The sequence below is a fragment of the Acomys russatus genome, chromosome 1 (genome assembly GCF_903995435.1).
Source record: "Acomys russatus chromosome 1, mAcoRus1.1, whole genome shotgun sequence".
NCBI classification, from domain to species: domain Eukaryota; kingdom Metazoa; phylum Chordata; class Mammalia; order Rodentia; family Muridae; genus Acomys; species Acomys russatus.
Genome location: NC_067137.1, coordinates 79,696,375 through 79,723,445, shown reverse-complemented (window position 1 = coordinate 79,723,445; position 27,071 = coordinate 79,696,375). Strand labels below are relative to the sequence as shown.

Genomic DNA, 27,071 nt, shown 5'->3' with positions numbered 1-27,071 from the left:
AGAGCTCGTGTTTCATTGGCCCGCGCTTGGGGGCGGGGCTGGAGAGCGGCGGGCTTACCCCGGAGGGTCGTCCAGGCAGCTGCTGCTGAGGTTGACCAAGGGGAGGTGGCGCAGGCCATGTGGCCAGCCCTGCGTTACGTGGGCGGCGCCTGCGGTCGGACCCGAAGCTGCTTTGCTGGGGGCTACCTGCTGGCTAGCGGGCCAACGTCCCGGCGGCCTGAGCTACCGTGCGGGGGTGGCCGCAGCTCCAGCACCAGGTAAGTGAGTGGCGGTGGCCTGCGCTTGCAGCTCCCCTAGAGGTGTCTCGAACTCGACCTGTGCCCCTACTCGGACGTCTCTGTCCCTGGCAAGGAAGTCCTGATTTTGTGGTACAGCCTCAGACTCCAGAAGCTGCTGACCTGCAGGGCTCACCAGCGGCATTTGTGGGCCAGAGCAAAGGCAGCGTTGAGTGGAGTCCGGAGCGAATCTAGCTCCGAATACATACATACCTCTTCTCTTTTTCTTAACCACTTTTAAAAGATGAATGGTGAACTGCCATGTGGGTAATAATTTGTTTATTATTTTTATTTTATGTGCATTGGTGTTTAGCCTGCATGCATGTTTGTGTGAGGGTGTCATATCTTGGAGCTACAGTTATGAGATGTAGTTTTGTTTTTCTTTTTTGTTTGTTTTTTCTAGACAGGGTTTCTCTGTGTAACCTTGGCTGTCCTGGACTCGCTTTGTAGACGAGGCTGGCCTTGAACTCACAGAGACCCACCTGCTTATGCCTTCCTTAGTGCTGGGATTAAAGGCGTGCTCCACCACGCCTGGCTTCTTAGGGCTGATGAGATGGTCCAGTGATTAAAAATACTTCCAAAAGTCCTGAGTTCAGTTCCCAGCAACCACATGGTGGCTCATAACCATCAATAAAGGGATATGATGCCCTCTCTGGCATGTAGGTGTACATGCAGAGTTCTCCTACATTAAATAAATAAATAAATAAATAAATAAATAAATGGTGGATAGTGACTAGGATCTTGTCGGGCCCCTAGGTGGTCATTTTGGGGATAAAGGGACCTAACACACTATAAATAAACATGCTGCTTCTTAGCCAGCATTTCCTGTGTTGCTTGGAAGACAGTTCATCAGTTGCTTGTACACACTTGAATTGTCCCCATGAGAGACAGCTCAGTTGCCTACCATGAGCTGCCTAGGAAAGCCAAGCAAATACGGTGTTCTCTGTGAACACAGCTTTAAGGAGGAAGGCTTTTGGTTGTTTGAAATGAGAAGGTGAACAACATGAGTGTGATTTAGTGGAAGGCAAAGGTGTGGAAAGGCACTGGAGAGGGACACTGCCATAGCGCTGCTGCTTTTGTTTAAGCCACGCATTAAATTTTAGTCTGAGAGCAGTGGAAGCTGTTAAGTGGTGGTGCTTTGTTTTCTTTGGTTTTTCTTTGAAACAAGGTTTCCCTATGCAGCACTGGCTTTCCTGTAACTCCGAGTAGATCAAGCTGGCCTCCAACATCTCAGAGATCACCCCATCCCTTCCGAGTGCTGGGATTAAAGGCTTGTGCCACCCCCACATGCTCCACCTTAATTTATGAGGCGGGGGTCTCTCTCTCTCTCTTCCCCCCTCCCCTCCATCCCCTCCCTCCCTCTCTTCCTTTCCCTCTCCTCCTCTTTCTCTGTCTCTGTCTATCTGTCTATCTCTCCCTCCTCCCTCCTCTGGTTTTTCCAAATAGGGTTTCTCTGTGTATCCTGGCTGTCCTGATCTTATTCTGTAGACCAGGCTGGCCTTGAACTCAGAGATCTGCTTGTGTCTACCTCCTTAATGCTGGCATGAAAGGTAGCATCACCATTGCCTGGAAGACAGGGGCACTTAAGGATATTGGTTGCCTAGCAAGCTCCAAGTATCTGCCTGTTTCCCAACCCCAACCCCAAGATGACAGATGGATTGAACAATGCTTTTACATAAAGATGTTTGGGATACAAATTCAGGTCTGCATGCATGCACAGCAAGCACTTTACCAATTAACCGCCATGTTTTTACTACTTTTTATTATGAAACAGTTGTAGGCCCATGGAAAGTTGCAAAACTTACAGAATGGCTTTATGTCACCTTCCTCCTTCCCCAGCATTCACTCTAGTGAATACCACAACAGCAAACCCAGAAAATGAATCACGACACAGTGCACGCATGTTTCATCAGTTTTACATTCACTCTGTGTGTAGCTCCTATACAGTTTTTGTTTGTTTGTTTTTTGTTTTTGTTTGTTTTGTTTTGTTTTTTAGTTTTTCAAGACAGGGTTTCTCGGTGTAGCCTTGGCTGTCCTGGACTCACTTTGTAGACCAGGCTGGCCTCGAACTCACAGCGATCCACCTGCCTCTGCAATACAGTTTAATACTTTGTGCAATGTCCTCAACTTGGGCATAGAAATGTTACATTGTGGACCTGGGCCCAAGTCCCCACCAAGATGGCAGGGCCCACCTGTCAGTCAGCTCCCAAAGCTTACCAAAGATGAAACCTGGCAGCTGCCCAAGGCTCAGCCAGACACCCCGCTACAGTGCTGGCCCTGGTAGCAACATGACTGAACAATGTCGGCCAAGTACTGGCTTGTGCAATGGTCAATAGTGACACCAGTAAGAAATGGGTACCAGTCAAGTCTGGCCAGCAGGAGCTCATCACGATCACCATTCTTAAGAGTGCCAACGATACCTCTAGAGTTGTTGGGGTCAAGCTACAGGGTCACTTGGTTGTGACCATTCAGCCTTAAAAAGGCTGAACTCATCTTCCACTAGTGGCCACTGCCCTTCCTTCTTCACCTTATGGAGAGATATGACTTAAACTCTGCACACAAGGAAAAGGTAACGACATGTCCAGTGCAGGGCTGTTTGCCCCAACCATGAATCAGTCCCCAGGAAGACTCTTCTATGTAGCATCAGGTACAGAATGGCTCTTCCCTGAGGAAATGCACATGCAGAGAAGACAAGTGAAACACACAGGGACACTCTCAAAGCTGAAGAGGAAGTCTGTATTGCCAGCGGGTAGCTGCACAGGGAACGTGAGCAAATTGTGCAGCCCTGAGCCTTGCTGTTCTTTGACGTCTATGCACAATAACCTCATCCTGGTTGACACATTTCGGTTAGCAAGAACAGTTAGTGAAAAGGGAAACTGTGGAAGCCAAAAAGCAAGGTTAATACCCTTAGGGACTTTCCTGGATCCTTGAGGTGCGGACTAGGTCTTTGATGGATTGGGTTTTTGTTCGCATTTTGGCACCTTTGGGGCCTACATGCTGGATTCTAAGGTCAGAATGGTGCCCCCAACATGGCATCAATTGTGCTAAGTTCTAGGGGCCTATTACACCATCTCAGGAGAGAAAAACCTGGGCCACAGCATATCCTCCCATGGGGCATCTGGCATCTGTGTCACTTCCATCCACAGTTCCCCTAACACTCCTTCCTGCCCCTCCAGGACCCTATGGTAAATGCTGCATCATGGATGGAGCTAAGCTGAGTCATTGAGACTATAGTCCTAGCAGAATTTCCGTATGTGATTCTGTGTGGGAGGGCAAAGAGCCTGGTATATCATATATGATATATAAATAATATATGTTATGTAGTGAGATGTGTTATATAATACATCAATAACATATATGTTATTACAGACTAGTACTTTAATTACTCATTAACGAAAATTCTGAAAGTGAAGTTTGGTGAGGTCTATAAACATAAATTCTTACAGCTCGCTTCCTCTTAAAGCTCATTTGATATAGTCATTGTCGGTGGTGGAATTGTGGGGCTTGCCTCTGCCAGAACACTCATCCTGAAACATCCTGGACTTTCAATTGGTGTGGTGGAAAAGGAGAAAGATTTAGGTACGTATGTATACCCACGGCTTGCTGGGAACCTGTGTGTTTTGTCAGGCTTAGTTATGAAAAATGTTGATTTTTGGGTTCTCTGGAAGGCAGAGTCTGGGATAAGGGCTTGCGTGGAGGTGGTTTATTTGAGGGATTGTATGAGATGGGGAGAGAAGAGCACATGAGGGCACACTCTAACTGTGCTGTTGGAAGCTTGAGTACCCTGGGACCCCCAAGGAGCACCAGAGTGCTCCCCAGGTTTGCGCTTCTCATCCCTACTAGTGCTAACAGCTCCACTTTCCTCCAAAAGGACAGAAAAGGCCGTTGGAGCATGTGCAGAGAGCCTTGGTAGGCCTCCATAGTGGCTCCATGAGGTGGTGGTTAAACAAAGCTTAAGCTGAAATCAAGCATGAGCAGAAATGATTCATCGTGGTTTCCAGGGATAGCTGCTGTAGGAAGTTGTCAGTAAACAGAGCAGATCTAGGCAAAAATTTTAAATGATGTAACCTCTGACAGCTTCATGTGTGTGTTTTAATTAATATATATATACATACATACATATATGTGTGTATATGTATATATACATGTATATAGAAAGAGATGGTGACTGTATTAAATAGCCTTTAAGAGAAAGCAAGCTTTAAGAATTTATGTTTAAGCAGAGGCAGGCAGACTAGATCTCTATGAGCTCAAGGCCAGCCTGGTCTACAAAAGGAGTCTATGAGAGCCAAGGCTACACAGAGAAACCCTGTCTCTAAAAACAACAACAACAAAAAAGAATTTATGTTTATAGGCCTCACCAATTATGTAATATAATAATTATATTATATATACACAATTTTACATGTGAGATATATATATATATATATATATATATATATATAGAGAGAGAGAGAGAGAGAGAGAGAGAGAGAGAGAGAGAGAGAGAGAGAGAGAGAGAGAATTGCTCTTCACCTCTTAGGCTTTATGTGAGTTATTTACTTTTTTTACCCTGTCTCTCTTGTTTCATAGCTCTTCACCAGACTGGACGGAACAGTGGTGTCATACATAGTGGAATTTACTATAAACCTGAATCTCTAAAGGCTAAATTGTGTGTAGAAGGCGCAGCCCTCATCTATGAATACTGTAACCTTAAAGGAATTCCCTACAAGCAATGTGGCAAGGTACATCAGCTCACTGGGGGCTTGACTTGTTTATAACTAGCATTTTCTTAGGTTTAATGTTGAAAATTTTAAAAAGACATGACTTTCTATGCTTTTGTGCCTATGTAATTTAATATAGTACTAGGGGATGACATGATACTATGATTTTAATAATTAGAAGTAAGTTTTATTGACATATAATAATTATACAATTTGGTTTTTGGTACAGTTACAAGGTTATGCCACTATCTAAAATAAACCCTATACCAGTAGCTTCCATTCCTACCTTTCCTGAGCCCCTAACAACTGTCTCTATACAGGTGCCTGCTTTACATGTATATATGTATATATAGGACATTTTTTCATGTATTTTTAAGATATACACTTAGGGCCAGGCGTGGAGGTGCATGCCTTTAATCCCAGCACTTGGGAGGCAAAGGCAGGTGGATCACTGAGTTGTGGTCTACAGAGTCCAGGACAGTCAAGGCTACATAGAGAAACTGTCTCAAAAAACAAAACAAAACAAAACAACAACAAGTATACATACATACATACATACATATATATATATTTACCATAATGTTTTCAGAGATTACCCATGTTGTAGCGTCAGTTAGCACTTTGCCGTCCTTATGGATGACTCCATTATGCAGATATGCCTCGGTTTGTTTAGGTTCTTATCAGTTGATATGCATTTGAGATGTTTCTGCCTTTTTGTTATGAATAATACAGTTATAGGTATTTATGTATATCTTTTATGGAAACACATTCTCATCTCTCAGTGGAATATTCCTAGAAGTGGGATTTCTGGGTCCTGTGGGAACTCCATCTTTAATATTTGGAGAACTACCAACACTCTTCACAGGAACTAATGAGGACCACATAGTCTCATATGGTAGTATTTCAATGGGTTGTTTTGTAAAATCTTTGTTTGTTTGTTTGTTTTTTGTTTTTGTTTTTGTTTTTTGAGACAGGGTTTCTCTGTGTAGCCTGGGCTGTCCTGGACTCACTTTGAAGACCAGGCTGGCCTCGAACTCACAGTGATCTGCCTACCTCTGCCTCCAGAGTGCTGGGATTAAAGGTGTGCGCCACCACGCCCAGCTCCCATATACAACTCTTATCATCATCACTCCCTCCATATCACAATAGCAAGAGAAACACATGTTTACACTTCCTTTTACTATTCTTAAGACTTATTTTATGGAGTTGGGCGTGGTGGTACATGCCTTTGATCCCAGCACTTGGGAGGCAGAGGCAGGTGGATTGCTATGAGTTCAAGGCCAGCCTGGTCTACAAAGCCAGTCCAGGACAGCCAAGGCTACACAGAGAAACCCTGTCTCAAAAAAAAAAAAAAAAAAAAAAAAGGAGTTTCGTATGGCTGGGATCAAATTGCAACTCTCCTCAAGAAGTGGAAACTGAGGCAGCATTTTACGTGTGGGGAGATTGGTTTATTTTGTTTTTATTTATTTTGTTTTTTGTTTTTTCGAGACAGGGTTTCTCTGTGTAGCCTTGACTGTCCTGAACTTGCTTTATAGACCAGGCTGGCCTCGGAACTCACCAGGATCTGCCTGCCTCAAGTTTTAATGTTGTTTTCTTAAGGTAGTTTTGTTTTGATGAGGGAAAGATAATAATAAACAAAGGGAGAATTAGATTTATGGAAGAGAAATGCTTTGTCTCAACCTTGTTTGAAACATATGATAATTTTTGATTTTTTACATTGAGACTTTATGTATTTTGCAGCTAACTCTATTCATGAATGTTATCATTTTCTGAAGCTAATAGTAGCTGTGGAACAAGAAGAAATCCCCAGACTTCAGGCCCTGTATGAGAGAGGCCTGCAAAATGGAGTCCAAGGCTTGCGACTGATTCAGCAGGACGGTATAAAAAAGAAGGAGCCATATTGCAGGGTGAGTGATGGGCCAGCCTCGTGCACATGGGAGTGTCCATGGGCTATTCCAAATGATGCTGCTGTGAGCGAGCATTCTAGAACCTATGTTTTGGTAAGTACATGTTCATATTGCTATTGGATATATATATCAGAGAGATATTGTTAGGTTACAGTTTATGTGTTTATGTTCAGCTTTGGCAAGTATTACCAAAAAGTCTTCCAAAGTACCTTGGTTTATCCTCTCAGTCACATATAGCTCCAGTCGCACCGTGCCCTCACTGACACGTGGCATTTGTTTTCACTGAAGCTACTTTTGTGGTTATGTTATACAAGCCAAGTATATCTTACTGAAAATGCAGCAGGCCAGAAATCTTTCAGATATGGGGATATTTGCATGGCCTTTGACCAGTTCAATATCCAGAATTTCAGAAAAATCAAAATATTCCCAAATTCAAATATTTTTGAGCATCCTGTTGATATTTTAAAGGTTTTATTTTCAGATTACAGATGCATGAACTATAGCATTACATTATGCTTGTAATTTATATTTTCCAATGACTCAGTGTTACACACCTTTTTGTATCTTTATTTCCCACTTGGAAACCAACCCCCCACCTCAAGTTCCTTTTTGAGTGGTTTGCCCATTTTTCTATTGGGTTTATTGCCTCTTTTATAATCACTAGTTCCCACTAATTCTAGAAATTCATTACATAGTCTGGATATATCTGTTGTGTATATAAACATATACTTGTTAGTACATCTAAATATATATTGCAGGTATCTTCTGCCTCTTTGTAACTTGTCCTTTTATTTTAATAGTACAAAAATTCTTTTTTAAAAAATTTTTTATTAATTTATTCTTGTTACATCTCAATGGTTATCCCATCCCTTGTATCCTCCCATTCTTCCCTCCCTTCCATTTTCCCCTTATTCCCCTCCCCTATGACTGTTCCTGAGGGGGGTTTCCTCCCTCTGTATATGCTCATAGGGTATCAAGTCTCTTCTTGGTAACCTGCTATCCTTCCTCTGAGTGCCACCAGGTCTCCCCCTCCAGGGGACATGGTCAAATATGAGGCACCAGAGTTCGTGTGAAAGTCATACCCCACTCTCCACTCAACTGTGGAGAATGTTCTGCCTATTGGCTAGATCTGGATAGGGGCAAAAATTCTTAATATGAGCTGGGTACATCAGTGCATGCCTTTAATCCCAGCACTTGGGAGGCAGAGGCAGGTGGATCGCTATGAGTTTGAGGCCAGCCTGGTCTACAAAGTGAGTCTAGGGCAAGCAGGGCTGTTACACAGAGAAATCCTGTCTTGAAAAAAAATATCTTAACATGATTAATTTAGCAGTTTATGCATATTTTTAAAGGTTAGTGTCCTTAGTGTTCTGTTTGAGAAGTCTTTTCCTATCCCACAGTCTGTAAAATAAATACTTTATGTATTTTTCTAAAAACTGCACTTTACTTTCTACTTGAAATTGAGTGTATAGCGTGAGGAATAGGTCAGGGTGTGTTTCCTCCTTTGTGACCATCCAGTGACTAAGGGAGCATCGTTTACAGAGGCTGCAGCTCTTTGTAGGGCGTATAGTACCCCTTTTTGACAGCGTGGGTCTGTGTGTGTCTAGGTAGTGAATGGACTGTGCTCTGTCCTGTTGTCTCTTCTATTATGCCATATTTACAGTATGTGCTATATCATGTCTCGGTTACAGTAGCTCAGATGAAACTGGCTCCAGGAAGCTGAGCAGAAAGGCAGAAAGGGCCAAGGAAAGCAGAAGTGGAACACAGAGCAGAACAGTTTTAGTGTTTCTCTCCTGGTCATTTAAATAAGAGACACCGTGACTAAAACTGACCACTTTGGAGAATCGACTGTTATTTCTGACTCTTGTCTTTTTGGAAGATTAGGTAATCAGTTTAATTTAGTGACATGAAAATGACTCCATTTCAGTTTGGTCTGCCAGGACTTGGTGCTGGGACTTGGTGGCAGGAAGCTCGGTCTGAAACAATAGCCTCCTCTAACTTTCACTACACAAGTGTTTTCTGAAAACACTAAATTTGTTGGTGTTTCATAGCTTTATTTGGATTTAATAATTTTGATTATAAAGCTAATATGTTCGAATTTCACTGGCACAGATTGCCTTTGAAAACAAAACATTTATAATCTTCGAAAAGACATACCAGTTTTTTGTTTTGGTTTGGTTTTTGGTTTTTGGAGACAGGGTTTCTCTGTGTAGCCCTGGCGGCCCTCTGTAGACAAGGTTGGCCTTGAACTCACAGCGATCCACCTGCCTCTGCCTCCTGAGTGCTGGAATTAAAGGCATGTACTACCACGTCCGGCTATAAGACATAACAATTTAACATAAATATTTTATCTGCTGCTGGGTATTTCCTGATTATAAGATGGTCTTGTTTAGCTAGTATTGTTTTTTCCTCTCTAGTAGACACATTTTATATATGTGTGTGTGTCTGTGTGTGTGTTCATTACCAAATTTAGACACATAACAAGAACATACTTTTCTGTTAGTTTTTATTTATTTTTAAATTAATTTATTATTATTATTATTATTATTATTATTATTATTGTTATTAAATTTTTTGGTTTTTCAAGACAGAATGTCTCTGTGTAGCCTTGGCTGTCCTGGACTCACTTTGGAGATCAGGCTGGCCTCAAACTCAAGCGATCCGCTTGCCTCTGTCTCTTTTTTGTTAGTTTTTAAAACACTGTCAGATTTTTGTCAAGCAAGGATAATGTGTGTTACTAAACAAATAGACGTTCAAACAAAAATAAAACTTATGACAAACCTTACTGTTTCTTGATTGTATTATCTGACCATTTTGTACTTTTGCCTAGGGTCTAATGGCCATTGATTGTCCATATACTGGCATTGTGAACTATCAGCAGGTAGCTTTGTCATTTGCCCAGGATTTCCAAGAAGCAGGTGGCTCTATCTTGAAAGATTTTGAGGTAAAAGACATTGAAATAGCTAAAGAAAGCCCTTCAAGAAGTAAGGATGGTAAGCTATCCCTGTCTTCTGTACAAAATATTTGTATTGATTAAAAAAGAAAAAGGATTGTTTTTGTCTGGGCGGTGCCAGTAGCAGACTCACAGGAGCCAGGCTGGAGTGGGGCGCAGAGCCAGAAGTGAAGGCAGAAGGGACAGAGTGGGACTGAGCAGATCCAGAATTCCTCGATGTCTGTGCTGAGAGAACTAGGCACTCAATGGACTCTGACTGGTACTAAAAGCTGATCAGCCCCAAGGCGTGGTGGCGCACTCCTCTAATCCCAGCACTCAGGAGGCAGAGGCAAGTGGATCTCTGTCAGTTTGAGGCCAGACTGGTCTACAAAGCGAGTCCAGGATAGCCAAGGCTACACAGAGAGACCCTGTCTGGAACAACAAATAAACAAAACCCAAACCAAACCAAACTTTGATTTGCTAAGGCTGTTGCACACAGTTGGCCTCCAGACAGTTCCCTTGAGGTTGGGGTTGACACTTCAGCAATGCTCACTAAAATGCAGATTTTAGCACCATCCATCTAGAGCTCCTGAATCAGACTGTTGGGGCATATGGCTTAGGAATAGTTAAGTGGCTGGTTACTTCTGAACACACCCACATTTCAGACAGCAGACTAATATCATAAAAAGACTCAGCTGTATGGAGTCTGACCTCCCATACCCATCTTAGACTATAGCTAAAACCTGTTTTATTTTGCTTTGCGATGAGTAGTTTTCCTTTTTAGTCAAATGAGAGGCTTATAAGCCTTCTATTTGCTACAAGGAAATTAGAGAGAGAATCAAATTCTTCCTTAGCAGGCTTTAAAGGAGGTCTGGATTGTATGTATCACTAGCCCTGCATCTTTCTACAGTCTAAGATGATGAACCAACTTACCAAATACAGTCGATGTAGGTGGGTAAGCAGAATCCACCACGTAGGTAGGTAATAGCCTCAACATCGCAGCAGCAAGTGGGACAAACTGGATAAATGGTCAGCTCATTACTGGAATCTTTTGTGTTGTGAAATTCTTGTTCTCTGAACAACCCAGGAGGGACTCAGGTTAGCAACACTAGAACACAAGCTTGTCTTGTGTTGAATAGCCCATGCTTTAGTTCTGTGGTTAAATTAAATTCGTTTCTGATGACACTGCTGTACATGCAGAGCAAGATACTGGTAAAAGGCAGGGTCTGTGCTCGCACAAGCCGGAGCTGTGCATTCGTTAAGTGTATTAGAAAAACCATCCTAGAGTTTCATGTTTTGTCAAATATGAGTCGCTTTAGTCTTCTTACTTGGTAAAAAGCTTCAGAATGAAAATTAACATACAATTAAGACAATCATTTAAATTTGCTACCGGTGTAATATATTAAGTAATAACAGCTTTCTTTTGCTCAAACAAAAGTTTCACTAATTCTTTTTATCCCTGCCAGGGCTGAAATATCCAGTTGCTGTCACGAATACTAAGGTAAAGGTTTTTGAGTTCTTTTTCACTTTCACTTACTTGTAAAATTGGATTATTGAGTGATTGCTATGTCTTTGTGTATGTCTGTTTATGTGTGTGTACATGTGCAAGTGTGTACATATACATGTGTGTGCATGTGCACGTGTATGTATACACGTGAGAGTCAGCACTACCCCAATTATGGTTCCTCAAGAGCCAGACACCACATGGTTTTTTTCAATGTTTTTTATTAGCACATATTAATTACATATAGTAACAGGTTTCTTATTGTGTCTTATTCATGTATATAAAATATTTGATCATTCCCCTCTGTTCCTCAGTTTTCTCTTTCAGTTAATTTCCCCTCTTCTACGTCTTTTGGGAGTTTTAAATAATACTTATTTTATTTTTGTGTTTGACTGTTGGCCTGCACGTGTGTATGTTCCTGGTGCCCTCTGACACTATAAGAGGGCATTGGATCCCTGGAACTGGAGTTACAGCAGATTGTGAGTCACTGTATGGGTGCTGCAAGTCCAGTCAGTTCTTAGCCGCTGAGCCATCTCTCCACCCGCCCCTCCTCCGGCTGATAGACACTTTATCACTCTGCTACGCGTTCACTTATTAACTACTAATTCAGAGACTGGGAGGAGGGTGTAGGTTGTACAGAGGGAGCTGGTTGCTTTCCTCCATTCTCCTATAGTCTAACACAAGAACCACAGAACTCTGCGTTCCCTGTACCCTCAAGTGTCAGTGAGAGAGGCAGAATCATTCATAAGTGTTATGGGATGTACATCACGCTCAGCCTTAGCACTTGTTAGAAGGAAGTTGGTGGGTCCCAGGCTTTCTGCGCAATCTGAGAAGCCAGTTGCTGAAGTAGACATGTTCTGTAGCATCTCTCACTATACCCAGCAGACAGGGGACAACATACCTCTATTAAAACTGTACCCAACCTGCAAATAGGACATTGGCAAAATTATGTTTTCATATAAGGTATAATTAGAGTGAAACATGTTCACTTTCCAAACAGACTTTGTCTTTGAGACAGGCTGTCCTGGAGCTCACTCTGTAGACCAGGACAGCCTCAGACTCACAGAGATTTGCCTGCCTCTGCCTCTCAAGTGCTGGAATTACCTGTTGGTAATTTATATGTGTTTGAAAAGTGTCGTGTCCTGTCCTGTCCTGTCCTGTCCCCAGGGTTTATTTTTGTTGCTGTTATTTTTGTTTGTTTTGTTTTTGTTTTTGTTTGAGACAGGGTTTTTTTTTTTTGTGTGTGTGTGTGTGTGTGTGTGTGTGTGTGTGTGTGTGTGTGTGTAGCTTTGGCTGTCCTGGAACTAGTTCTGTAGACCAGACTGGTCTTGCACTCACAGAGATCTGCCTGCTTCTGCCTCCTGAGTGCTGGGGTTAAAGGTATAAAGGCATGCACCACCGCCACCTTGCTCCTTTCCCCAGTTTTAATTGGATTGCTTACTTTTGCCATTGAGTTCCTGAATTCCTTTCTGTATTATCTATAGACTGCTGCCCGGTGTGTGGGGGTGTGGCTTGCATGTGCCTTTGCTTCATTGCACAGAAGCTTTGTGTCTGCTGTAGTCCACTTGTTCGTTTTTGCTACTTTTACCTGTGTCTGTGGTGCTCTGTCGACAAAAATTGTCACTGAGGCTAATGTTAAGGAGCATCCTCTACATTTTCTTACATTGTGTGGTCATAGATTTTACATTTAAATCTTAACTCAATTTCAGATTTTTATTTATTTATTTATTTTTAATATTCTGAGATAAGGTCTTGCTAAGTAGTCCAGGCTGGCCTTGAACTCATTGCTGTTTCAACCTCCCAAGTTCTGGATACCCAGCTTCAATTTCAATTTTGTGAATTTTACAAAAGGGGGGTTCCAGCCGGGCGTGGTGGCACATGCCTTTAATCCCAGTACCCAGGAGGCAGAGGCAGGTGGATCTCTTGAGTTCGAGGCCAGCCTGGTCTACAAAGCAAGGCCAGGCCAGGCAGGGCTGTTACACAGAGAGACTCTGTCTCAAAAAACAAAACAAAACAAAAAACAAAGGGGGTTCCATTTTGCTGATAGTTACATTGAAATATGTTTTTATCTTTAATTTTAGCTTCTATTTTCCTCTTTTGACCTACTTATTCCTTCATACAAGCATTGTATATTGTTTTGTTGTTGCTGTTTTATCTAAGGTTTATTTATTTATACTCTGCCTGAGAGGGCACTAGATCTCATTATAGATGGTTGTAAGCCACCATGTGGTTGCTGGGAATTGAACTCAGGACCTTTGGAAGAATGAGCAGTGCTCTTAACCTCTGAGCCATCTCTCCAGCCCCTGTATATTATTATTTTTTTAATAACATATAGCTGGGTATGGGGGCTCATGCCTTAATCCCAGCACTTGGGAAGCAGGTGGATCTTTGTAAGTTCAGGGTAACCTGGTGAAGTTCAAGGTTAGCCAGAGCTACATAGTATGACTGCTCGCCATACCCACCCCTGGAAAATTGTCTTAATTAGCTTATATCAACTATATAGTTGTGTGCTGTTTTCATATATACAGTTTGTTGACTAAACCCAACCTTCTTTTACCCATCTCCTATATCAGAACCTCTGTTAATTCTCCATTCAGTTGGACGTTTTTTGTTTTGTATGTTTTGTTTAAGCTTTCACACAGACAAGCACTGCCACATTTTCTTTCTCATATTTAGACACTAACCATGCTTTTTTATTTTGTACCAGGGAGAGGAAATTCAGTGTCGCTTTGTTGTGACATGTGCAGGACTTTACTCAGACCGTATTTCAGAGTTGAGTGGCTGCAACCCTGACCCTCAAATTGTCCCATTCCGGGGAGATTACCTGCTCTTGAAGCCAGAAAAGAGCTACCTTGTAAAGGGAAATATTTATCCGGTAGGTGACACTTCTGTCTTCTCTCTCAAGCTGGTTGGAGGCACAAAAGAAATGAAAATAAAAACCCATGTCTGCATTAGAAGGGCTTGTAGCCGTTTCATCTGTCCCTAAAGCCGCCTTCTGCTCTGAGGGCAGCATGAGTACACCGAGGCAGTACTAACGAGAGGGACCCAGGTCCTCCTCTGTAGTAGAGGAGCACACGAACGGGAGTTCTAGATGCCCAGCTCCTTGGTTGCTTTGTATAGGAACAGAAAAGGGTAAAAGTCTGGGGTGTTTAAACAAAGGCTCACTCTTCTGCCTCCATTCACCTGTTGATGGACAAGGCCCCTAAAGCATGTTAGGTTGAATCAGATGAAATTGATGTTTTTGACCCTGCCAGAAGCTAAAGTCATCTGCTCCTGCTCGCTTCACTGAGGCCTATGCTTTAAATATGTACATTTTTTTCCTGACAGCCGTTTTGCCTGCCAGTCTCAGACTTCTGTCATAGGAGGAGAGGCAATAATAGGAATAGAACAGTTGATCCTTCCCCTTTTCCCAGAAGGATGGATAAGTGGAACATATATATGGATGACAGTAGCACTTTAACCAGAGCACACGCATATTAATAGGAACGCCTGTGTGAACACGGCTCACAGTGCATACAGATGTCTAGAAGAACTCTCTTGTATCACCAGCTAGATGTCTGTTTATGCAGTTCATACAGTGATGTGTGGGATGAAGCTAATCGTGCGTTGCTGTGTTGAACCTGCAGGTCCCGGACAGCCGCATGCCCTTCCTAGGAGTTCACTTTACACCGAGGTTGGATGGCAGTATTTGGCTAGGGCCGAATGCAGTGCTTGCCTTTAAGCGGGAAGGTTACGGAGCCTTTGACTTCAATGCCAGAGATGCTATGGAAACAATTCTCAAGAGGTAACAGCGTTGCCTTTCAAAAGACTTTATGTACTTATTCTTTTTTAATGTAAGATGGTTCTTTTATTCTAATGGAACAAACCATCATGTATGTGCCTGTTGTGTTAATTTTTTTATTAATCCAAATTAATGAAATAAGCATGAACTTGTTTATTTGGGTTTTGACACTAAAGATCGAATGTAGAGCCTTGTACACAGTGAGCGGAGTGTAAAACACTGGACTACACGCCTTGTCCCAAGTCTAATGTCTAACTACCTCACAAGGGTTGTGGTGAACCAGGGTGATAATGTCTTAGCTAAAAAGAAAATAAGACCAAAGCCATTCACACATCTGATTGTCCATAACTTAAATGTTGCTAAAAGATCAGAAACTAATGAGGACTTACTTTGAGAATATCATTTCAAGCTAGTCACCATTGTTTTGTAAGCTATTAAAGTACTGCTGAGATGATGTGTGTGTGTGTGTGTGCGCGTGCACGTGTGTGTAAATCTAAGAGTGCTGCTGTATAGACTTATGACACGAACTTTTTACTGTTCTAAGAAATAGCTTCAGGATATATTGTTTTGTTTTGTGTGTGTGTGTGTGTGTGTGTGTGTGTGTGTGTGTGTGCCCGCCCGCACATGTGCATGCATGTTCTAGGCTGGCTGGCCAGCAAGCCCCAGGCATTTTCCTCTCTGCGCCTCCCCAGTGCTGGGGCTGCAGGCATGTGCTGACACTCCTGCTTTTTAAATAGGTGTTGAGGATCCAAACTCAGGTTCTTCCTCATGTTTGCATGGCAAACTCTTTACCAAATGAGCCATCTCCCCAGCCCTCTGGTCTCCTTTCTCTTCATAAGATTGTATCCAACCACTGGAAAGCATTTTAAACTATTGTGGGTTTTGCCCTCTGCAGGTTCTATAACAGAAGGATTAGGTTGGAGTATGTGCACAGACGCTCACTTGAGGACATCTACTAGAATATTGTACCTCGGCCAACTAAACTAGGAAAGGTGCTTTTAGTGTACTGACAGCCTTAGGAAGCCTTAATGTCAGCAAGCCAGTCTGAAACCACATTCCTTATACATTTTGAGTTTGAGTGAGTTTCACTCCTTATATTGGCCAAAAGTTTCTTTATTGTGTAATTTTTCCGACTTTTTATAAATTGTATAGATATTTTATAGTAAGTAATAAAGGACTTCTCTGTCTCATAAAGGTTTTTTTTTTCTTTTATTATTAGTGGTTTCATTAAGCTGGTATTCCAGAATTTCTCTTATGGAGCTAATGAAATGTATAAAGCCTGTTTCCTCAGTGAAACGGTGAAGCATCTTCAAAAGTTCATTCCTGAAATTACAGTCAGCGATGTACTTCGGTAAGTTAATGGGATGAGGAGGCAAACCCAGGAGGCAGGTAGGGCTGGTGATAGCTCTCTTTCAGGCGCATAGCCTCGGGGTCTTTTCCCTCTTTTCTCCAAGAGGTTTGCATCCCTTCTGCCTTACTGTACCATAGCCTTTAGTGCTGGTTGTTCATAATCATCTAACCTTTTGTTGTTGTTTATGAGACAGGGTTTTTCTGTGTCCTGGAACTCTCTGTAGACCAGGCTGGCCTCGAACTCACAGAGATCTGTCTTCTTTGGCTCCTGAGTCCTGGGGTTAAAGGTGTGCGCCACCTTGATTGCGTCTTAAAGCCCCTTTAGACATATACTTCTTGCCTTCTTCTTCTCTACTTAAAAAAAAAAAAAACAAAAGTGTGCACACACACACCCCAACAACCTGATTTATTTTATTTTTAGTTGTGTGGAGGTGGGGGTGGTATGTGCGCGTGAGTACAGCTGACTGAGGAGAGCAGAGGTGCTGGACCTCATAGAACTGGAGTTGCAGGGGTTGTAAGCCACAGCACATGCTCTTAGTCACCGAGTCATCCCTCCGGCCCCCTCTACTTCGGTTTGTGTCAAATCTAACTCTGCTTGTAGCACGGAAGTAGGAAGCAGCACGGCTGGAGTATGCTCTTTTAGAGAAAGAACATTCCAGACATTTAATTAATAAAGACTCAGGAGCCAGATTCTGGGGTGAAAACCTGCTAGCTCAGAGAGGCAGAGAAAGCTCCCAGCTGACCTTCCTACTCAACGGATGTCCTAGAAGGAAAAGCCCCTTCTCCTCCGTGCTGTCTTAACACTGTCAACTCTCTGTCCCTCCTTCTTGCTTATGTTCATCCCTTTCCACTGGTTGCGTTGATTGCTCTGCCTCTTGACCTGCGGGTGCCTTTATTTAGCTCTTGGGTTAAAGGTGTGTGCTAGGGCTGAGCCACACCACAATAAAAAACAGTTTTTTTTTTTTTTCAATTTACAATCTCAGAATTCACAATGTGATCAAATATCCTGCAACAATACTAGTTCATCTAAATCTTTGCTTCAGGGTATCAGGAAAAGGTTTGTCTGGTTGGTTGGTTGGTTTTGTTTTTCTTCTTAAAATTAAAGACTTTCTGGACTTGGTGTGTAGATTGCCCTGAACTCATCAAGCCTATGTATTTTTCCTCTTTGGTGATATTTCAGTGCCCATGCCAGTTGTTAGCCTAATCAACAGTGTACTTCGTGGTACTCACACTGTGTTATAATGCATCCCTCCATGACGCTCCAGAGCACCAACTGTCTACTTTGTCTGAGCAGCTGTTGAAGCTAGCCTGGTGTAATTTGTCAGTGAGCTTGACTGTATCTGGAAAGAACAATAGTCATGTCAGCTGTCTCCCTTAGGGGCAGGGGGGATCTTGCTGCTCTAAATCTGTCTCTAATGTGTCATTCTGAGATAATTCTCTGACCTTGTAGAAGGACTACTAAAGCCCAGTTCATGTTTTCTCTCTTATCTCTCCTTCTCACCCTCTGACATGGAAGGAATAAAAATATAGAGGCTTTATTTTCATATGCTTACTTATAAGCAAAGCCTTTTATGTTCTCGGTGGTTTGCAGTTGCAGACTTATAATGTCATAAATATGAAAACAGGCCAGTTAAATCAGGTTTCCGTTACTGTCGCCGATACTCTCCGGGCATATGGGCTTCCGTATGGAAACCTTGGCGGTGACTTCGCTGCGCATATTCAGTTTCCACCTTTTATAGAACCCTGAGGCCGACCCACAGATGCGCTCCTCTTCACACACAGAAGCTGAGTGTATTTAGCTCCTATCTGTTCCTTCTCTTGATTGACTCTGACTCCTTCAGCTGTTAAATTCAGGAAATTACTAAAAGCAAGGATTTGTATGAGTTGGAAAAAAAAGCATAAATCACATACTATTTACGGATCTCTGTGGAAATAAAAGTGACCATAGAGCTAATAAACACCTGACTCAGGACGATAGCTACCTCTAGGGAAGGAAGAGCAGGATCTGTGAATATCACATGGGCTTCCACCATAGCTCTTGTGGTTTATTTTCTTTTTTAAAATTATTTTTAAAATTTCTTTAATTTTTTTCAAATTTCTTTAATTTCTTTTTTCATTAAAGAGTATATATGTTGTTATCTACATCTTATATGCCAGAAATATTAAATAATAATAAGATCAATATTACTTTTCACAGCTTGAAGCCTAATTTTTCACGCAATCCAGTGTATTCAAACCATAAATGTCCTGCCAGTATTGCGTCATAAGCATATAGGCGGTGTTAGATATTAAAAGCTAACAGAGCATACATACATGAAGTCCTGATTTGGATCCCCAGCACTGCAAAGGAACAGCCCACTAACAGAAGCCACGCTCGGTGGGTTGTGTTACTCTGAAACTGTGCCCTTAAGTATTAATAGCTACAAAAGCACATTCATCTTGATTCTTATTGAAAGCTTATAGCAAAGCATTGTGGACAATAATTTATTATTACACATTAGGCTGGAATGTGAAGGTATTATCAGTTAGATATATACATAAGATATACAAACATATTGTTAAATGATTTGTCACTTAGGCTCTTAATATTAGCTCTAAGCTCCTTAAGATATTTTCTAATTAATATGGCACCTACATGTTTATGTTGCAGCGATTTCCCCCCTTTCCCATGCATCATTTTGTTAAATATTGTTGTTTGTTTGTTTTCCAAAACAGAGTCTCTCTGTGTAACAGCCCTGGTTGTCCTGGACTCGCTCTGTAGGCCAGGACTGCCAGGCTGGCCTTGAACTCACAGTGATCTGCCTGCCTCTGCCTCCCGAGTGCTCGGATTACAGGTGTGTACCACCTCGCCCATCTCTAAATATCATATTAAGGAATTCAAAAGTAAAATTTAAAGCAGAAATGAAAGCTATGCCATTATAAATTGCAAATGCAAGACACCTCTATAGCCTTGGTGTAGTTGGCATTTTGCACTAGGTAATTCTTTGCTCTGAGGCCCGTCTAGCTCATTGCAGGGTGTTTAATAGTACCCCTGGCCTTTACCCATGCTCCTGGCTGTAACAATCCAAAATGTCTCCAAAAATTGCCAGTATCCTCTAGGGGGCAGGATTTCCTTTGGTTGAGAACCACTAGTCTAGAGAATTAGATAACCTTCATACTATAAAACTCAAATTCATATATATATATATATATATATATATATATGCCATTGAGGGAAAGTGGAGGTATTCATATACCCAAAACAGGAGAAATTGAAACCTTGTTTTGCAAGAGGAGTTGGTACTGATGTTGCCCTAGAGCAGGAGATTTTAATAACTGAGAGGCTTGGATACAGATAGTCTTTGCCTTTTGTTTTGTTTTGTTTTTGAGGCGGAGTTTCTCTATGTAGGCCTGGATATCCTGTAGACATGTCCTATGTAGGCAAACTCACAGAGATCTGTCTGCCTGCTTCTGCCTCCCAAGTGCTAGGACTAAAGGCATGCACTACTGCCAGTGTCTTTTCTTTTCCTTTTTGATTTAATTTATTCTCTTACAATTTCATACATGCATACAATGTATACCATTTACTTTCTCTCTCGCTTTTTTTTTTTTTAATTGCCTCTGTTCTATTCCCATCAACCTCTTTTTCCAGACCATGGTTTCTGTCTGTTTTGTGACTTACAAGTTTAATCAGAGCTGACTGTACGAATTGTGTTTTGGAACTCTTCATTGAAGCCTGGTGGGCTCACTAATGGGCACAAAACTGACAGCAATGACTCCTCTTCTCCAAGAATTTGCCATGAACCACTAGGTCAGCTGTGAGGGGTAGAGGCCCCTAAGGGTTGTCCCATTTATACGTGGTGACTATCGACAGGCCTGCTCTTGTGCAGAAGCAGTGCAGGCAGCCGCAGTTGCAGTGAGCTTTTACTGCAGAGGCTGTGCTCTGCTCAGAAGGCGACGCTTGGCAGTCCTTCTCTGCATCCTACATTCCTCCCATGGAGTTCATGTTTTTAATGGATGTGTGATTCACATGCAATAAAATGTGTACACACAATAAAAAGTGCTCAATGAAATTCAAAAATTATATATGTCTATCACACAAGATAAGATAATACAACGTTAGCAACTTTATTTTCATTTCCCCCCAGGTAGTAGAAAGGGGGCTTTTGGTCTATCCAAATAGTAAGTTAGACCCTAATGTATTCTTTTTTTTTTTTTTTAATTTATTTATTTAGATTACATCTCAATTGTTATCTCCTCATTTGTATCCCCCTGTTCCTCTCTCCCTCCCTCTTTCACCCTATTCCCCTCACCTTGCTCTGTGACAGAAGGGGATGTCCTCCCCCATGATATGGTCATCTCCTATCAAGTGCCATCCTGGTAGCCTGCCTACCCTTCGTCTGAGTGCCACCAGGCCTCCCCACTAAGGGGAGGTGGTCAAATATGGGGCGTCAGAGTCAGTCCCCACTCTCCACTCAACTGTGGAGAATGCCCTGTCCATTGGCTAGATCTGAGTAGGGGTTCGATGTTTACTGCATGTACTGTCCTTGGTTGGTGCAGTAAGGTGAACAGACCCTCCTGGGTCCAGATCCACCCAGTATTCTTTCTATTTTATTTACTTTTGTATTTTTGAGACAGAGTCTCATTATGCAGCCCTCTCTGGCCTGGAACCCTGTGTAGACCCTTTAATTCAGAGAGATCTGCTTGCCTCTGTCTCCCAAGGGCTGAAAATAAAGGCATGCACCACCATGTCAGGCAAAACTGAGGGTCTCTTAGTGAAAAAGGAATCTAGAAAAAATATCTCCCTTGGCACCAAAATATATTAAGGAATTTGTCTGTCTATCCTTGGGAATTAGGATGTGAGTGTGTGAGAGTTTAAATAAGTAAGGACCATAAGCAGAGAAGCTTGACCCCTCTTGAATCTCAGTCAGACTCCCCAGATACTGCTCTCTGCCCCGTCTGTAAACTAGAAAGTAAAATTTTAAATCCAGTTTGGTTGATAGAGGCTGACTAGTGTCAGTACTAAATGTGTGCTACTTTAATGATAAGCATAGTTTCACACACATTGACATGAACTGGCATGCCATCTAGGTGTGCCTTGGATCCATGGGAAAGATGACTGGCAGGTGGGAATGTAGATAAAACAGGAATGGCTATGTTTGTCTAATCACTGAAAGATTTGCCATACAAAATGGTAATAGTAATTCATTTACAGAAGTTCTCTTTGCTTTTGTACATTTTTTTAAGTTCTTCTTGGAACACTTAATAAAAAAATACAAGACCTGTACATAAGAATATGTCTAGACATACTTAGACATAGAGGATTTCCTCCGATAAGGTCCTGCTGAACAGAGACTCATATGAAATCAGGTGAGAGTCAGCAGATAAGTTACAGAATTAGACCCTAGCAGCTAGGTCCCTCCTGCCCCCATTAGAGAGTCCTGTATCATGTAGTCTCCCACAGCCATCTGAGGGTCTCACAATGTTCTAGACCTCACTAGGCATGTAGGGCTGTGGTGTGGGTAACGTAGCAAAGCAGTTTCCCAGTACACACGACGCACAGGACTCCATCCCCAGCCCTGCCAGAAAGTAAGGGAAGATGAGCCATGATACAAACCGTATTCTCCCATAGTCCTGTTTCATCAAAGATTAGAAAGAAAAATAACTGTTCCTTCATGCCCAGAAATCAGGTTTGAATTGTTTGCCTTCTCCATAGCAGCGCATCCGAGTTACCTGTGTTTACATGGTAATACAGATTTAGATTGGCAGCCGTTCCCATTGTGAGTGTTGTAAGTACTTGGCTATCCTATTTAGGACAAGCCAAAGATGTCAGTTACAACTCTTCATAGCTTTTTTCCCAGCCAGAGCATAATATCTGCCATGTGACAATAATGCAGTACAAAATATCCCAGATGGAAGCGTGGTGTACTTAGTTATATATTCAGCTGCTATTGTTTTGGGATATAGTTTAGCACCTAGGATATACCTTGCCATTATACTTAGCTGCAAATAGCAAGCACCATATTCAATATAACTGAATTCACAGTTATTAATTTGCTAAATCATTCTTTTAGCTTTTAAAAAAATGTTTTAAAATACAGTGTGTAGCCTTACCGCGTGTCTATAAACTGTAACACTCAAATCTAGACATGGAGATGAGGTAGGTATTGTACAAGACGTTGTCTGCCCTCAAGGCATTTTGGTTTATCTTTCTTAAGGTTTCAAATTGTAAGACTTACCTCAGGCTGAAGTCTTCTGAAAGGAAAGCTTTCATATAACTCTGCAGGAGTACATAAGGCTTCCTAAGATGCTGAAAATGCAACACGAAGTGTTTGGTAGTTTAGACATTTCATGCTAGTTTGAACTGCAGTCAGATCTTAAGGGGAAAAAATAGTGTTTTATTTTCAGTTTGAGTTACAGATTTTGAACACAGGCAAAAGTTATTGAGGGATAATTTGCCTTTATAGGAACAATAACTGTAAATACATTCTTTGCTTTGGGTAATCAGTATTAACTCCAATATGCTTAGCAGTAACGGAGAATATACAGTTTAAAGCTCTGTACAGAGGAATGTGACAGTACATAGAGTACGGACTGTGTTCTGGATGACACAAGGACGAGATGACAAGAACCCACAGACACTTTAACCAGCAGCCACACTCTTTGCTAACAAAATCAAGGAGTGCCACTGATGAGTTACAATAAGCTATAAAGATTGAAGAAAACAAAAACAAAAAGGACTCCCACTAATGTGTCTTTGTCTTTAGCAATGTTAATTTCTTATGCCCATGTGCCGTGTCGGGTGGTGCTGTGTCAGATGCTCACCTGGAACTTTCCCTCCCCCAAAGCCTGATTGTCTAGAGCTGATCATTTGCCTTCATCGTACAGGTTTCTCACACTTGTGCTTCCCACGGAGCGCTCTAAGTGAACTGTGGAACTGAACGCTTCAGGCAGGGCACTCAATCCCTTTGTGTTTCTTGAGGTTGCTTATGCGCTGCACACACCAGCCTCCCAGAGCATTGTAAGGGTGGGTGAGACAATCCCCAGGGCATACCTGGTCAACAGTGGCTAGTTTTGTCCTTGTCCTTGTTCGGCCAGGCTGAGACCTCGAGGACAGTGTTATCATATGGCTCTTTGTATCCTCAGGTTTTTGTGTAAGCTGTCCCAGAATCAGTAAGAAACTGTTGATGGTTGCCTAACTTCTGTGTCTTGATACACAGATTTTTTTTTTCACGTTTTGCTTTGAAAGTGAACACTCTCAAAGGAGATGATTTTGGCTTCTAAATGCATTTAATTCCATTTTCATCTGTACATTTTACTTATTATATAAAACAGCAGAATTCTAAATCTAAAAAAAAAAAAAAAAAACCGTATATGTTATAAAGCAGAATATGGGCTGGGGATACACGGGGCATGGTGTCTACCTCCCAGCACTCAGGATGTGGAGACCAGAATCTAGAAGGTCAAGGGTGTGAATGCCCTCCCTCTCTAGCTGACCGTGTCAATCCCCAAAATGCCTGTGAACTTTGATTGGTACTAGAAGACACGAAACAATGAGAATTTTGAGGAATACCTCTTAGGTCTCCCTGTCAACCTGCTTTTATAAAAATTTTCTGCTGGCTGCCATTGATTTCTACAATTGCCATTGATTGATTTCTAGACTTAGTTTATTTTTAAGACTTTTGGAAAGAACAGATATTTACAGGTAACATAATTACTTAGATATTTATTGGGTAGTATTTGTTACACTGTCACGTGATGGGCATTCTGCTCCAGCTAAGGCTCTGCACTGGCCAGAGCATCACCCGCAGCCTTTTGCTAAACATAGAACAAGTGGGTTTCCACGTAATTACATTTCAAATAAAGACTCTATTGCCTTAAGAATGCTTCGGAAACTTGTAGGCTGTCTATGTCTTTAGCTCAGATAACTAACACTTTGTTTTTGCTTCTGCAGAGGCCCTGCTGGAGTACGAGCCCAGGCCCTGGACAGAGATGGAAATCTGGTAGATGATTTTGTGTTTGATGGAGGAGCTGGGGAAATTGGAGATCGCGTTCTTCATGTGAGAAATGCACCTTCTCCCGCGGCCACTTCTTCCCTGGCAATTTCTAGAATGATAGCGGATGAAGTACAGCAACGATTTAAGTTATGAATGAGGAAGGGAGCTGTTTGCATTATATTCCCAACATCAGCAACAAGGCTCCACCAGTTGCATTTTAAAATTATAATTTAAGAAAATGATTTTTAAATCATACTTTTTATGCTAAAATAAATTAAAAAAAAAAAAACAAAAAACCTCAGGTCCATAATCTTGTGAGCAAAGAAACAAACTGTGTCTGCTCCTGTTCTGGAACCTTGAGTTTATTAGATTTACCTCAACCCACCAAGATTTAGGAAGGGCCCCTACAGAACGTTTGGGAAGACGGCATAAAAAAAAATGAGGTGTTCCCTAAATCAATGTGACTTTATAATATTTAATTTTTTTTCTTTCCTGGGAAAAAATACATCACAGTATATTGTAGGATGTGACATTCTTTCCATCTGAAGAGTCAAGAAAGCTTACATTATTCAGTAGTGTATTCAACAACTGGAGATGCTTGATTTCAAGAAAATAAATGAAATTTCACATTTCTAAGTAGCATAATAAAACAAACTCAACCCTTTACTCCCAGTCCCTTTGTAAGTCTCTGTAACACACAGTGTGGCATCCTCACTCCATCTGCATGGCAGTTGCCTGTGTGCGTGTTGCCTACACTACAATTTTCTATGCCTGAGAACTCAAAAGCCCCTAAGAGGACCATGTGTTTATAAGCGGAGTTTAAAATCCTGGCATTGGGTGTGGCGCTGTGTAATTTTAACCAATTATTTATTCCACACCTCAGTCCCTTGGTCACATGAAGGTTCTCAAGATGTTGGCTAGGATTCCTAACGATTCATATCTTCTTGAGTTTTCAGAATCTCTATAAACTTTGTGAGGACATTTCTCCATTTTTGGTTACTATCTAACTTGGAGGCATTCACTTTTGTAAACCGCGAAAGTGCCTTACATTCTTCATATGTACTTCACAAACATGTCGAGTTGGTGCCAGGTGCCATACTGTGTACTGTGTTTGTGTGTGTGTGTGGTGCCATGCTGTATACTGTATATATGTACGTGTGTGCATGTATGTGTGTACTGCCATACTGTATACTAAATGTGTTTGTATGTAATGCTATGCTGTATACTGTGTGTGTGTGTGTAAGTGTGTGTGTTTCAGCTAATGAAATGTGTCTTACAATTCAGAAAGTTGGAAAACAGAAATGTAAGTAAAAACTGGCAACTTGGCCATGGAAAGAGAACCAGCACATAGGCGGGACACTTCCTCTGTCCTCTCCCATGTGTTCTCTCAGAGCTAATCTTCGTTTTCCTCACAACACTGTGGTGCATGCACGAGAAGGGTGTGCATGTTGGTAGAGAAGCCTTTACTCTCTTCCTTTCCCCCTCTTCACTTCAGCCTTTGGTGGTTACATTTATTAAGCCATCTCACCCATTAATTTGAGAGGATACATATTATGAGCTTCAGTTCAAGCAGCACATCCCAGGTAAATAGATGAGGCAGTTATCCAGCACTTGGGATGGGGCATGGACATACTGAAGCAAACGCTAATGGCTTTCCATGGCAACCGACTCCTACAGGACATGCACATCATGGAGTGCACCTAAAACCTTTAGGCAATACAAACATTATAGTAAGGTTATTTTGCTTCATGAATAAGATGAGCATATTTTTCTTTTAGATGTGTTGAGAGAAGTGTACATGGTTTTCTGTTTCATCAACTGTGAGATCTTGTGTACATACACTAAGCTGTGAAAGAATAGTTACAAAAATAACTGTCAAGATTGAACCAATCCTTATTCCATTTGGGTCTATCTTGTATGCCCCCCAAATAATAGGGAGAAATTTTTTAAAAAGAGAGAGAGAAAAAAATTTGTTGAAATGTGTCAGTTACTCTGTAAAATATTTGATATTTATGTTAATAGGGTTTTTTGTTAAATACTGATATATAAGAATTTTGTGTCTTTCTAAGAAAAGAAAAATGTATATTAATATTAATTAAAATATTTTAATGATTCTCAGTGTTACTATGTTTCATTTCCATTAAAAAATTTACTGAGGAGCTAGAGAGATGGTTTAGCGATTGAGAGCACTGGCTGCTCTCTGAGAGGACCCAAATTTAATTCTCTGCACCCACATGGTCGCTTACAACTGTTGTAACTCATGCGTGTGCCCCACAAACGTATTCAGGCAAAACACCAATGCATGTAAAACAAATAAATGAATAAAAATTTAAAGATACTTTTAAAAAAAGTTGCCACGCAGTGGTGGTGCACACCTTTAGTCCGTGTATTCAGCAGGCAGAGGCAGGTAAATGGTTGTGAGTTCGAAGACAGCCTAGTTTATAGAACAAATTTTTTAAAAATTTACTAAAATGGATATCTTTGCTAAATAACACTTTTCTCTAAGATTGTAACATTTAATCCTGCAGGGAAGCCCTTTATGCAGTAAGGCAAACAACTCAAACTAGCTGAAGTCCCTGCAACTGACCAGATTTGCTAGGCCCCTTCCCTGCCATAGAAAGCAATTAAAAACTGAGAGTCCATCTC

At 41.5% G+C, this 27,071-nt stretch overlaps 1 protein-coding gene across 1 annotated transcript; it reads left to right on the top strand.

Moving 5' to 3' along the window:
• Nucleotides 1-43: 43 nt before the first annotated feature.
• Nucleotides 44-24,700, top strand: L2hgdh (L-2-hydroxyglutarate dehydrogenase). The gene is made up of 10 exons (XM_051147079.1): nt 44-257; nt 3,739-3,854; nt 4,848-4,999; nt 6,754-6,885; nt 9,713-9,875; nt 11,281-11,315; nt 14,026-14,193; nt 14,945-15,102; nt 16,319-16,450; nt 24,383-24,700. Exons 1-10 carry the CDS (start codon nt 118-120, stop codon nt 24,576-24,578), a joined length of 1,392 nt encoding a protein of 463 aa, XP_051003036.1. The 5' UTR covers nt 44-117; the 3' UTR covers nt 24,579-24,700.
• Nucleotides 24,701-27,071: the final 2,371 nt, after the last annotated feature.